Raw genomic sequence first — 14,430 nt, forward strand, 5'->3', positions numbered from 1 at the left:
AATCACGTACGTTCCGGTATTAGCAGTGCGCAGCGGACAATCATCGCCTTCGTGGTATGGGGAGGTGGCGCCCCTGGCAGGCGAAACGGCGGCGGCGCCAAAGCATGGGAAAGTCAGAAATTGGGCAGGTATTATTTGTGTAGCCCGGCCAAAAACTTCCCCAAATACTTTGACTTCCGCATCCCCCTGGGATGTCTACGTCAGCGCATCTGCACGCAAAGGCGTGACGTTGTTACCGGGGGAGGGAAGGATTTCTCCCCGTGTGAAATGCTTACAGTATTACTGCACTTCGATATGCATGTTAGTATACTAACATGCATATCGAAGTGCAGTAATACTGTAAGCATAATTATTTCTTGACTTCCGATTCAGGAGCGGTGCAATTGTCAATCTAATTACACAGGTTGATATGAAGAATGGCTGGCTGAAGATAAAGATATAGTAGATTTGAAGTGAAAACACATCAATGTGAAAAGAAAGTATGCCTGTGACTATCGTTGAATCACCCCCGCCCCTCTCCACACACACACACACACACACACACACACACACACACACACACACACACACACACACACACACACACACACACACACACACACACACACACACACACACACACACACACACACACACACACACACACACACACACACACACACACACACACACACACACACACACACACACACACACACACACACGCGCGCGCGCGTCCGTGCGCGCGCGCACGCACGCAGAATCTGTTAGAATGTAGATCATTCGTTGCAGTTTCATTGCTTTTCTAACAGCTTCCACACAAATACCTTATCCCTGTAACTTGAATATAATTTTGTCCTACTTGGGCAATTTAAAGAAGCCATTTCAGATTTAATTTGTTGATAAAATAAGAATGATGCGTTCATAAAATTCGTGAAGATTGCAAATTGAAAGCGCTATAGTGACTTTTATTTTAGAGGCGTCTTTAAATAAGACAACAGTAATCAAAAATTGCACCTGGAGCGAGCCCAGCGTTAGTAAAACATCGAATGACACTACCAGTGAACACTCAAAACGCGAACACATTGTAATCGTTCCACAGATTCCGGATGTCCGATTCCCGGGTCCTTTCCAAGAAGACAGAATCCAACATCTTGGACTGTCCGCACGTGAAGTAGTTCTTCCAATACGCCACCGCGGACACGTTCGCTACCGGCCTGTCAGTGGTCGGCGTTGCCATCTTGATATCCATGATCCTCGTATGTGCAGGACCGCTGGCGATGTTCTCAAGCACCTCCTGCATCAGCGCCGCGCTCTTGCATCTACCGACCATGCTCTCCCACCCCACGAATCCCACCACCCTCTCCATGTGAGGCCTCGATTCAATTCGGAGGTGCTCGAAGACGAGCTTCAAGACGTGCGAGTCGTTGGGATGCCCCCACCAGGACAGCACGTGGTTGAAATAGTCGTTGCCATGAACCGCGCCCTGCAGGAACAAGCCCAGGTAGTCATCGAAGCAGCCCTCCGGGTACGCATAGTCCTGCGGGAAGCTGATGGCGTCTTCGAAGCCGTACGCGCAGCAGTCCTTGGGGTTGCGAATGGTGTACACATACTTGGCCATCGGGTTGATGTTCAGTTTGGAATAGGGCAAGTGGGTGCACATGATCCGGGGTCGGCGCATGTAGTTCACGCCCGGTCCCACCCACTCGATGAGAGGGACGTCGATCGAGACCTGGTTTCCGGCCTTCCTCTGCGGATGCAAAAGCAAGTGCAGCATGATGGCTACTGTCTTGGTGCCGCTGTTAGGGTAGCCGGCTATCACGATGTCACCGTCGTCGGGTCGTAGCATGGTGGCGTACAGCACATTGTCTCGAGTGAAAGAGTAAGGAAGTAGAAGTCCGTTGACATCGATGAAGCGGGGCTTCGCCGATTTAGCCAGGGTCTGGCCCATGGGGTGACTGCGGGTAAGAGTCACCAAGTTTTATTCGCCAATTTCCCGAAATCCAAACTAATTCGTTAATATTAACCTAAATTCAAAATCGCATTGACTTTGCGGAGTTAAACTTATACTATACTTCGTCTCACCCTACGATGCACTAAAGGCAAAAGCTATGAACCACCAGATTCAATCACGAGCCACTTAGAAATTGGCTGGTATTTCGTTTCAATGAACGTTACTGAGTGACTCACCAACTTTACATTGCAAAGAAAGCCACGAAATACAGGCTCTTTGCAGTGTCGAAGCTATAGAAATGATGCAGCGCATTTTGATGAGGAGCATTATTCGTTCATCTTTAATAAATGTTAAGTATGTCATAGTTTATCGTGGAACGTGATTGGACCTGGCTGCCCGTAGCTTTGGCCTTTAGTCCATCGTAGGATGAGACGAAGTATATGAGGGATTTTGAAATTTTAATTTTTTATTTCAAATCTCGAGCCACTGATGAGAACAAAGTAAAACAGCCCAGATCCACGAATGATCATGAATGACCATAAATTAACGAACAAATACAATATTACGAGTACTTTTGCTGCGTCAAACACTTACTTTCTCGATCTTGTATCGCATTTTTCCGAATAATTTATGAAAGTCAAGTATACAGTATAATTTTAAACTTTTGTCGCCAAGTATATTCGCGACTCCAAGCACGTGTTTTTATATTATCTCTAGACAGCTTCATGATTAAGCCACCACCCGCTTCACATTTTGAATGTGTGGTTGATTCTGATTGTCTCCAACTGCGTAGTCGCCGACAGTGGTATTCACAGGTTTCCATAGCTGAGCCCGTTAAAGCTCCTTTATCCTGGGAAAAGTGGCGCCATTCATTGTTGTGGGAATGCTCGAGACACGTGCCGCGCGCCACTTCTGGGAAGAACATGGCGTCTGATCTTCCCAAATACTTTACTAGGGGGAATACCATTGCACCCCTCGAAAATACAATAGCCTCGGCGGGGACGGGTTTTCTGGGTTTTCCCCAGGTGGAATGGCTGGATGTCCCACAGCCGTAACGTTTTCCCCTTTGAATCGGGGGGTGGGGCTTGGGGAGAGCCATCACTCGCCGGGGAGGTCTCGGCTATCGGGCGGTAAATGATGACGATGATGATGCGTGAGATTGGGTACGAGTGCTGTGTCATTGTTCGACCGGGGCTCCTGTCCAATCAGCGCCTCCAAGATCGGGCTCGGGCCCAATAGCCGAGTTAGGGCGATCCAACTTTAATGACATTTCATGAAGGGAGAGGAGGCTATGTGGGGACTTTCATTATTCTAGGTGGTGTTGGCCAGGCACCCTTTTGTCCTAGAAGAAAAGATATAAAAAACAACGAAGATAAAGATAATAAATGTTGTTAGAGTACACGAGCAGGGGAAAAGGGAATTAAATATCTATAAAAGAGGCAAAGGCTTTTTGAAAGAATTCGTCCAACTTGCGTAAGGTCAATATGCTCTGGACATACCCCAAAAAAGCAAAACTTGCAAGCTGTGCGGTGAGTGTTTTCACATTGCTTTTCGAGGCAGGGTTCTATAAGTATCACTGTGTACGTCAGATTTTAAGCTGAAACCCATCAATGAGAAGGCTGCATATAGTGTTTTCAGCCAGCATAAATCCATTATTTTGTCGTTACCTGAGACTTATAGCGAATTTGGGTGGTTAATTGCCGGCGAGTTCTTGCCGGCAGCATAGGGAACCAAAAACACGGGGGCCGCGCACCACGTGGCCCTTACCTCCCGAACACAAATCGTCGGCAACTGGCGTTTTCTATAGTGCCACTAAATAAGCGCAGCTCATTTAGTGGCTCTAGCGTTTTCATTTGCTTTAGTTGCGCGCGAGATTTAGAAACTTATTTCTCCATTAATCTATAATATATTTAGCACTGAAAAAGAAGTGTATAGATAGTGATGCAGTTCGACACTTGAACATTCATTACAATTTAAAGGTGAATGGATATGAGTAGGCTGAGAAGCTCAGAACATTATAACAAGAAGAAAACAGCGACGCTGGCAGGTCTTCTTGGGAGCCTCGTAGAATAGACGACAGTTCTTCGGAAATCGAAACAAAATATATTAAAATTCGGCGCGTGTCCGCGCGGCACCACATAGATTTAATACTCTGCCCTTTCGTTAATTTTATAGTTTACGATTGTGTAAGCTGTGCGAACTGTGTTAATGTCAAGAAGTATTAAAAAAAAGTTCTCATGTCATATGTGTCAACACCACGGTGGTCAACGCACACCTCAGAGTTCACTTTTATCTTGCTGATGCGCGAAGCATGCTAATTATATCATAGATTAATTGAAAAAAAGTTCATAAATCTCGCGCGCTTCTAGGCAAACGAAAACGCCAGTTGCCTGCGTTTTTGTGTTCGGGTGGTGAGGGCCACGTGGTGCGCCGCAGCTGCGTTTTTGGTTGCCTGTGCTGCTGGGAAGGACTCGCCGGCTATTAACCACCTCCATTCTTCATTAATCTCAGGTAACTACAAAATAATGGGTTTAAGCTGAGTGAAAACACTATATGCAGCCTTCTCGTTGATGAGATTCAGCGTAAGTTCAGCCGTATGCAGTGATACTTATAGAACTCTGCCTCAAACAGCAATGTGGAAACACTCGCTGCACTGCTTGCACATTTTGCTTTTTGGGGTAGATCCGATGGGTGCGCAAGTAGGACGTAACAGGGGGGCTATGTTGCGCTTTTTGCACTCCCAGGAGACTAGGGAGAGGGAAGTGACGTCAACGACACAGCAAACGCAGATTGGGTGTTGATTTCGCTTTCTTCTGTCAACATCCAATCTGCGTTTGCTGTGTCGTTGACGTCACTTCCCTCTTCCTAGTCTCCTGGGAGTGCAAAAAGCGCAACATAGCCCTCCAGTTCTGCCGCCCATCTCATTTCTTTAAAATTCTAGCATATACAGAAGCTTCTCAATTAATTTACAAAGAGAAACAAACAAAATGATGTCAAATTACCAATTCTTGAAGGAAAGGTGCAACCTGAACCTCTGGTACGCCTCTTCTCTTCGTCTTCGTTCTCCTCAAAGTAGATGGGTAGATGCTCTGCGGCTCTGCTTCGATCGCGAGATTTCTGGCTGATAACGTCACCGCACGCGCAACCAAAGCTCGGCCACGGTTGGGCTAAAGTCACTGGATCCTGGGAAAGTAGCGCCATTGCCTTCCCTACCTGCTAGCCGGACACAAACAGATACTAACATACAGACGACCCAAACCTCGCAAGGCGATTGGCTAATTGGCCTACGTTGCCATGGAAATTGCCATTTTGGTGCATTTAAATCTTCGAAGCTTCCAGGGGGTCGTTCTAAACCAGTCGCGCCAAGATCACCATGGAGCATCATCGTACTGAAAGCGTTCCTCTTCAATATAAAAGTCTTTGGCACTTCCTATGCGATCAACTTATTAATCAGGCCCATCTCCATGGATCTCTTAAAATTATATTGTTCTTCTTGCGCATTTCAAGACAGTAAACTTATTTTTCAGTGCCTCCAAGCACCGACACAGCATCGGGTGGTGGTACGAACGTGTACGCCTGTTTCGCCGGTGTGTGGTTAGCAAAATCTCGGTATACAAAAAACGACTCAATAAAGCTACCCTTCACCAGCGAATCTAGATGGGCTCACCAAGAACGGAGGGGTCAAGGAGAAATTGCTCATTTCATGGACCAAGATGGCGACCACACGCGGAGCTTGGCGTTACTTTCCCAGGATCCAGTGACTTTAGGTTGGGCTGGAGCGTGGGCTCATTGCCTGGTTCGGTCTAGCGGGCTGAGAGTGATGGTGTGGGTGTTCTTTGCTTTTCTGCATTGTAGCAGAAACGCCACCTGTGCATGATCCGCATGGCGGTGCTTGTGATATCAGTCAAATCACGTAAGACACGGAACCTAATTGTCCAAGCAAATTTGGGAATACGTTATGTCGCATAAAAGAGAAAAGAAAAAAACGATGTTGAAGTTGCTTTGATATCAGGTGAGCATAACATGTATTTGGTTTCCGGCACCCGTATGTACTGTCAGAGATTTCATAGAGGTGTAGTCTGTCGCACGAACATAAGAAGCATCTCAATATTGGGCTCATTACATTAGGGCAGGCTCCGGCATATCAAGAATCGAATGATGAACCCTCGCCCAGCTATGATCGTCCACTCCCGCCTAGCCCACTTTAATCTCAGCACATCTAGACAAATAATCCACGGCTTCAGGACAAATGTGGGGGCGCTGGGATCGGATCTGATGCAAACGTCATAGATCTGTTCAGCGTGCCGGGGACGAGGACTAGGTGTCTCCTTATCTGGTGGAACATTAGAGTTGTTATCTATCTAGCTATCAGCCAATCATCCACCTACGCCGCGCCCCTGCTTGTTTTGACATCAGGTGGGCGATTGTGTAATCACAACAGCGTGGAGAACGTTAAAGACCTTAGATTCAGTCTCAGACCGCACTAGATAAGTTACCCCTCCACAACGTCGAGCCATGCCACCGAATCTCAGAGACAGATTTCCCTCTCGCTTTTCAACGTTCCCGAAACCCGATTTCTCTCATTCAATGCTAAAGGGAAAGACAAGATAAATTACGAAGGGCTCCGTACGAGTACATGCGTTTATAAAAATTACAACCTACTTCCCCTGATGAAGGACGTTTGAAAAGGAAAATGCTATTCAACGCCACCGCTCTGCGACAGGGTGAAAGCCCGGCCACCGAATCTTACGGTAAATGTTTCTCTCCTCTCCACCTAATAAACAAGGTCCGTACTTAAACCAGGAAAACAAATATCCTTGGATTTTATATTTTATATTTGATATGTATTATTTATTATTTAATATTTGATTTATGATTTTTTTTTTTGAGCTCAGGAGAGCCGCGGCGCGGCAGAAAGGCAAGTCGCCCATACCACGAAGACCTGCGGCGCCGCTAGGGTGTACTAGAATTTCTAGCACACTCTAGGATATCTCATACTGGTCGTGGAGAGTATCAGGATCCTCGGCTTAAGAATCCAGTCCACTGGACAGAACCTTGAAACTGTTCGCGCCCTAGAGAAGAGCGTCCACCAGACGGCCAGACTTTAGCCAAGAAGCACCACGGAATGAAGAAGGCGAATCTGGTCAGACTGGTACAAGCGTTCGTTCTGAGTCGCATGGGCTGCGTGACACCCTTCCTGCGGTCGAGAGCGGGCGAGATGATCAAAATCAATAACACGATTAAAAAGGCGTACAAGCAGGCTCTCGGAATTCCAGTCTCAGCCCCTAACGAACGTTTCGGGGCGTTGGGAATCCACAACACCCAAGACGAACTGAGAGAAGCGCAGAGGGTAGCTCAGCTAGAAAGGCTCACGAAGAGCTCGACTGGCCGCAATATTCTAAGATCGCTAGGCATCAATTACGAGACTCAATTCAGCGTTAAGTGCGGCATCCCTCGCGACGTCCGGGATTGCATACACGTCCCTCCCCTACCCCGGCGCATGCATCCAGTGCACAACGTAGAGAGAAGCCGAGAAAGAGCGAAAGCCTTGCACAGGAGATTAGAAAACTCGGAGGACGTGGTCTACGTAGACGTGGCGGAGTATGCGGTTCGAGAGGTCATGACCGTGGTGACCGTTGACTGCACGAGCAAGATCGTTACTAGCGGAACGATACTCACGTCGTCGCAGGAGGGGACAGAGGAGGCAGCCATCGCGGTGGCGATGGTCTTCTCGCAGACAACACTCATAGTTAGCGACTCTCAATCGGCAATCAGGAATTTCGCGAAAGACCGTATATCGTTCGAGGCACTGCGCATCTTGGCCAAACTCAAGGATCGGAGAAAGATTCAAATTGTGTGAGCCCCTGCACACTCTTCCCGGGAACGAGAGCGCTCATGACGCGGCTCGAGGATTGGCTAACCGAGCTGGTGGAACATCTGAGTGCTTCTCGCGCGTTGGGGCGGGGAGAGATCGCATGGTCTCGTATGGGGACATACTTAATAATAATAATAATAATAAATTTTTATTTTGTTTCATCACTGGAATCACTACAGATCGGAACGGGCCAAGTATCCCCCTGCTCACAAGACCCTGAGCAAATGGCAGTCGGTAGCCTGGCGCCTCCTGCAAACAAATAGGTTCCCCAATCCGGTCATGTAGAGTCACTGGTAGCCAGGGCTCTATACGGGCGAATGTAAGTTATGTGCGGGCAGGGCAAACCGGGCGTACCCCCTGAGAAAGAGGAGTCGCCTAGACGTTTATTTGGTAATCACGACCGAGGAGCAAAGGGAGACCGCTCTGCTCAGCTATGACCCGGACGTCCAGATCCGAGTCGTCCGAATGGCCGAAGACGCCGCCGGGGGCTCCTGGCCGCCGCCTGAGGAGGGTGTGGGGATCCCATCCCCATCCCCGAAGACCATTCTGGGCAAAGTACCCCCCCCCCTCCCCTCTCCACCCCACCCCCCTAGCGCCGCTTCTATTGCTGATGAAATGGTATTGTACAAATCAATTGTGTGGATGATGATGATGTGTGTGTGTGTGTGGGATGATGATGATGGTGGGATGGTGAAAAGGGTGAAGAGCGTTAGGCCTAGTAGCGGTCTTCGCGAGGGTGGTCTTCGCGGGGTCACCATCGGCTGCTGACTTCTAGCAGGCGGGTCTCAAGCGCCTGGCGAGGGCTCCCTGAGTGCCCAGTTTGCAGACGGGCCGGCCGAATTTCCGGCGACGCAGGGAGTCCAGCACCTCATTCGTGGGGCTCCAGGGGTTGGCGCCAGTGTTGGCCGGGCGGCCGTTTTCGCGAAAGTGGACCTTGAAGTCTTTCAGCTTGCGGTCGAGCTTGTAACCAAGTAGCGTAATCATCCTGTCGATCGAGGAGACGGTATGCGCCACTGGTGCGGCTGACTCTCTGACGATTAAAAAAAGGACACATCTTACGCCCAGCAGGATTCCTCTTTCTTTTTCCATTTGGCTAGCTGTTTTGACCGCGACCTTTGGACAGCAGGTCAGTATCTTGCGAACATTATTCTGATAGCCGTTTTAGTCAGGGGGTGCCGGTACATCCACGTTATTAGTCGGGACACCAAAAAATTCTACAAAGGCGTCCTATTTTTTTATGGCAGCACAATGGGAAAGGTTGTCCCTCAGTCGACCTGCTTAGTTGTCGTATTTATTTTTCGCGTGCTAAGGTTTTTATGAGGCCTGAGTTCATTCTCGTAGCGGCAGATCGTTACAGCAAATAAGTCCAAGCGCAATAGGTGGAAAATCGGTAAGCAGCAGCATGCAATTCTGAGTGCTGTTGACCGCTCTCAATAGATGACCCCCAGCTCATGTAGCGACGCGGCAAAACGAACGCAGTTCTTGGCAAAAATTTGGTCCTGTTCGATGACTGCGCCACCTACTTTCGTCCTGGACCTCCGGATTGAATCGATTCAGGCAATGGGAATCCCCCCTTTTTTAGTCGGAAGGGCGCCACGAGAGCGCACGACACGAGAGCGCCGAAGGGAGAGCGCGTGCCATGTGCGCGCTCACAGGTTTGCGTACTCAACCAATCGAATGACGTAAAGCGCTTGATCCGAGAAAACAAGGCACATGCGCATGCGCTCTCGTGACCAGGGTGTCGAACCGGAACCGAACCGAACCGAAAACCGGAACAGAACCGTTATTTTTAGCCGAACCGGAACTGAACCGAACCGAAATCTTCGCCGCCATCTTGGAACTGAACCGGAACCGAACCAAAAAAAAAAATATAACGGTAACCGGTTCAAAACGGTTCAAGGTAATATTTCTTTTTTTTTTCTTTTTTGTTAGTATCACAAAATGAACATATGGGAATAAAAAATTGGCGGCTGTATTTTTATCTATGGATCAAATCGTCATATACAGAATTGAAAAGTGTGGTAAGTTGTGGGTTTTCATGGCACTATGATTAACCATGTGTCACGTTCTCACGTGACGTCATGGTGTCAATGCATGTTGTCACGTGACCTCGTGAAGTCACGTGACTCACTGAGTCAACTCGATTTAATTTGAGGAAGTCACTAGATGTATTAACATTGTTGACAGCATGGCGTAACATGACATCACGATTTCACACCGAGAGTCACGTGACACCGTGACGTAAGCGATTTTCATAACCCCTGGTCGAGTGCTCGGGTTCATGACAATGAGCACCGCCAAACATTCGGTTAACGGCTTATGTCAATTACATATGATAACAGCCCACCTCTAACAATATCTGAAGCTCAGCCCAAGCTTTTGCTTTCGAAACCCTAGCCGCCTAGAGCATGACTGTGATGAACACTGGCGGTATCAGATCACGTGGCCGCTTGTTTAAATTGCGAGTTAAGGAGATATCGACAGCTGTCTCTTTCCTTTATTTTTTCTGCATCTGCTATTAGGGGAAAACTAATCGATGTTTCCGCAAGCTATCAACGTTAGGGGTTATTTCTTAAAGGAGCGACGCAACAATTTTTGTACTTTGCGCAAATACCGCTTAAAACGGATCCATAACGCTAATGACCTATGAAAAACGCGTTCGTTCTTTACCCCACGCAACAGAAGTCCCAGAAAAAAATTTAAGAAAAACGAGCAGCGTTCACCCCCTCAACTCGCAGCCAGAACAAGCGGCCACGTGATCTGGAGCCGATTATAGACGCTTTACACACGCGCCAGATTGAGCCGCCATAGCTTCCCTTCTCTTGTCTTACCGAGATGCCGAGCCACTGAAGCGGGCGTTGACGGGTCTTCACAAGGGCCTATGCTGGGCACAAGAACACAGTAGCATCTAAAATTGCAATAACCTGTCCTACTGTGGTAATGATGAAGTGAAGCGAACGGAATAAGAGGGAACAAAAACTGAAGGTCAGTTATGGCGGCGCCCATGCACAGCTGCTGTAAAGCGTCTATATGCCGCCAGTGTTGATCATAGCCACGCGCTGGGGTTGGCAAAGCGCAGGACACGCGCTGAGTTCCAGACATTGTTATGGCTCGGCTGTTGTCGTCGTTGCAGCGATTGGACACGGGTCACAACCCGAATGCTCTTCGAGCTAGCAATTGTCACGAGCCCAAGTCGAGTGCCCACGCAATGCTCGGGTCCAATCTATGAACCTCATTCAAATATCGTCACTTGGGTGTACTGCGATCCCCGAGTTACGTCATCAAATTTTGCAAAGGAGAGATTGAATGAAAATGATCGCTTTTGTCCTTGAAATTACACCGCAACAAAGGAGTTTCTTGGCCAATGGCGTTGCGTCTGAGTATCCTTGAGTCCCAGGTGTGCCAGTAAGTTCGTATAGAGAGAAAAACATTCCAATTGAATATCGTTGCACAGCTCCTTTAACGCTAGTTATTGAAAGTACAAAAAAAAATTGTTGCAAGACCCATTTTACATTATTGAGCACCCAAATATTTTTTCGTTCTTGCTAACTGCATCCGAAAGATGTCCCTGAGAAGAGAAGTACTGAAATTACTAAATTCGACTTATTAATATGACGTTACATAGAACTACATGTGTGCACGGAAGAGTACTAAAAAAAAAAGAAGATATTTTAGTGACCTCAGAGAGACAGCCGAACGTTGGCAGTCGCTGCAAGTCTCACACGAGCGTCGTTCTCAAGTTATTGCCCAAGTTTAGACTCCCTCTGTACTTTGCTTAAAAAAGCTATAAAATATTTCTATACATCACTAAATACTACTCAGGATCACTCCCTAACGTTAATAACTGCTTGAACTTGGCTTTGCTATTTTTTCTAGGCAATGGCAGTCGCCAAAAAATTCGAGAAATATGGGCATCGTTCATCCCCTCAATTCGGAGCCAGAAGCAACCATGTGGCCTGGCGCCTGTCTTATGCCGCCAACGTTAATCATACCCCCGCGCTGGGGTTTTAAAGGAAGAAAACACGTGCTCAGCTCCAGGCATTGTTAGAGTTCGGCTCTTCTCATCACCGCAGTGGTTGGACACGAGCCACTACCCGAGTGTCTGCCAAGACATTGATTGTTACGAGCCGATGTACGGTGCTCACGCAGTCCTCCTGTCCAATCCATGAGCCGCGCTCGACTGTCGTTAGGCAGGTGGTTTAAAAAAAATTGCGACATCAATCTTTGGGAAGGCAAGACTAAAAGAAATAGTCACATTTGATCCTCGCAATTTCACCGCGACAAAGAAGCTTCTGAATTAGTGGCGGTCTGTGCGAGTAAACTTGGGCCAGACTAGGATCAGTAAGCCTCGGAAAAGTCATGAACATTCCAACCCGATGTCGTTTTATGACCCATCTAAACTTCACGGGGTACAAAATAAAAGCAATGAAGGGTTGCGGTTAACAAGTGTCAAATAAAATTGTCGAATGAACACACACCAACGGAGGAGGCAATTCCTCAGAAATGCTTTCAGCCTTTCCACTCTAGTGAAGAAGGAAGACCAGCGAAGCTGTACTATGGTGAAAATGAAGTAATGGCCGGCCGCAAGTCGGCAAGCCAGAGTGGAAAGGCTGGAGAGGTTGCCGACATCTATGAGCGACGGCAGCGACCGGCAAGCCGGTTGTCTGGTTGTCGTCGTCATTTATAGATGGCGGTAGCTGTCCAGAGTTTAGTGTCATCATTTGTTTGCTGGCGGACATGACACTGGGGAAACAAGCCCTTAACAGTTCCGCTGTATAAAGAAGTGCGTGTGTGTGGGGGGGGGGGGGGGGGGGGGAAGGGGGAGGGGGGGGAGGGGGGAGTTTCAAGAACATACTGTGTTGTAAAGGTTCCTCTTCCCTGCATCTTTGGCGCAGACCAAAAAGCGTGACTCCAGAAACTACTTTGCTTGCAAAAACGCTCTTACCAAAAAGCACGTTTTTATCGTGCCAGACGCTCGCGCCGTTCCCAGTAAAAAGCGTCTGACTCGCAACTAAAGGGTCGTGGGTTCGAATCCTACCTAAATTCTAAATTTTTTTTTTCTTTAAGGCAAAATAATTACTTTTAAAAGTGAAATCATTTGAGACATACGGAGACCTTTAATTCGCATTACATGTCATGTTTTAATCACTCTCATTCCACGCGTGATGTCACGTTTCACGTGACAATCAGGATTTTCCAGTCACGCCACCGACATTGGCTTTTCTGCGACATGAGCTCCTTAACGCTATCGAGTTAAAATCACCAGTTAGCAAAGGTGATGCTCATTTGCAAATTAAATTGACCGGCATCTTGTCAAGAACAAACCTCAACAGCCAGGCACTTGGGCAAGCGCTATATTGGGCCAGATTCGATCTGAGTGCGAAAATGCACATAGGTTAGAGTGAACAATTGCGACTATTTCTTGCTGCATGATTAGTGGTATACATGTGGTGCTGAGTGTAAACAATGTTTGGTTAGAACAACAAGCATTTGGATTGCCGCTCGGTGTTTCTATAAAAAATAGACTGAAAGGAATTATCCTAAAACTTTTGTTACATTCTGAAAATTTCATTGCTTTTAGCTCAGTTGTGTCATCATCATATACATATATATATTGTGAAGTGTATTGCGTAAACCTTATTTAATAATTAGCATGAGCACGAGGTGCTCATTTTATAATTTTATGTGATGTAATTAATTCCTTAGTTCAAGGACACAATCACGATTTCATTTTTGACACTGCGACACAAAGTTGTACCAAACACGGGTATTTTAGGCGACCTACCACACTTTGCGACAACATTTTATACCGTGTAAATAGATCAGCTTGAACTTTAGAATTTTACTTAAACACGAAGAAAGCACGATAAGACACAGTATAGTTCTAAATTTGAAGCTGATCTATTTACAGGTATGTACCAACCAGGTCAACTCTTTACTCTTGTACTTAAACATTTTGATTCAGGTAAAATATATGTTACTGGTAAACAAAGGCATGTGGAGTCGTATGAACACGACGTTATGTATGTTAATGTAGATTTTTTTCTACTCTTGCGTCGAAATTAAATAACTGAATTAAATATTTTTGGTACCTAAGAAACACAAGTAAATTGCACAGCCGATCGAAGAAACTATTTAGTTAATCGTTTCACGGCGTAAATTGTGTATATAGCCAGAAGAACGCGAAAATATATTCTCAATTTAGCGGTTCAAACCGGTTCGAACCGGTTCAAACCGGTTCGAACCGTTATTTTTTGCTCCCCGGAACTGAACCGGAACCGAACCGAAAGCCGTGAACCCGAACCGGAACCGAACCGATAAAAATTTCGGTTCGACACTCTGCTCGTGACGCGCGCTCTAATGGCACGCGCTCTCGTGTCGCGGCGCTCTCCTGTCGCGCGCCATCCCGTCGGCGCTCTCGTATCGTGCGCTCTCGTGTCGTACAGCCTTTTTAGATAGCCTAGCTCGGCAGAGCAACAAGCGCGTGACTGAGGATGAACATATACAGGGTTTTTAAACTGGTTGATAAAGTTTATTAATATGATAACGATATGCAAGCATATATGCATATCATTAATATAGATTGTGTGTCAGGGATTGCGGGTTCGCTACTATACAATCA

General features: G+C 47.1%; 1 protein-coding gene across 1 annotated transcript; it reads right to left on the bottom strand.

Annotated features, from left to right (window-relative positions):
• Window positions 1–1,048: 1,048 nt before the first annotated feature.
• On the bottom strand, window positions 1,049–1,930 carry LOC121838233 (sulfotransferase ssu-1-like). The gene has a single exon (XM_042294335.1). The coding sequence runs from the start codon at window positions 1,928–1,930 to the stop codon at window positions 1,049–1,051; it is 882 nt and encodes a 293-aa protein (XP_042150269.1).
• Window positions 1,931–14,430: the final 12,500 nt, after the last annotated feature.

The sequence above is a fragment of the Ixodes scapularis genome, unplaced genomic scaffold, assembly GCF_016920785.2.
Source record: "Ixodes scapularis isolate PalLabHiFi unplaced genomic scaffold, ASM1692078v2 PGA_scaffold5__190_contigs__length_132052651, whole genome shotgun sequence".
NCBI classification, from domain to species: domain Eukaryota; kingdom Metazoa; phylum Arthropoda; class Arachnida; order Ixodida; family Ixodidae; genus Ixodes; species Ixodes scapularis.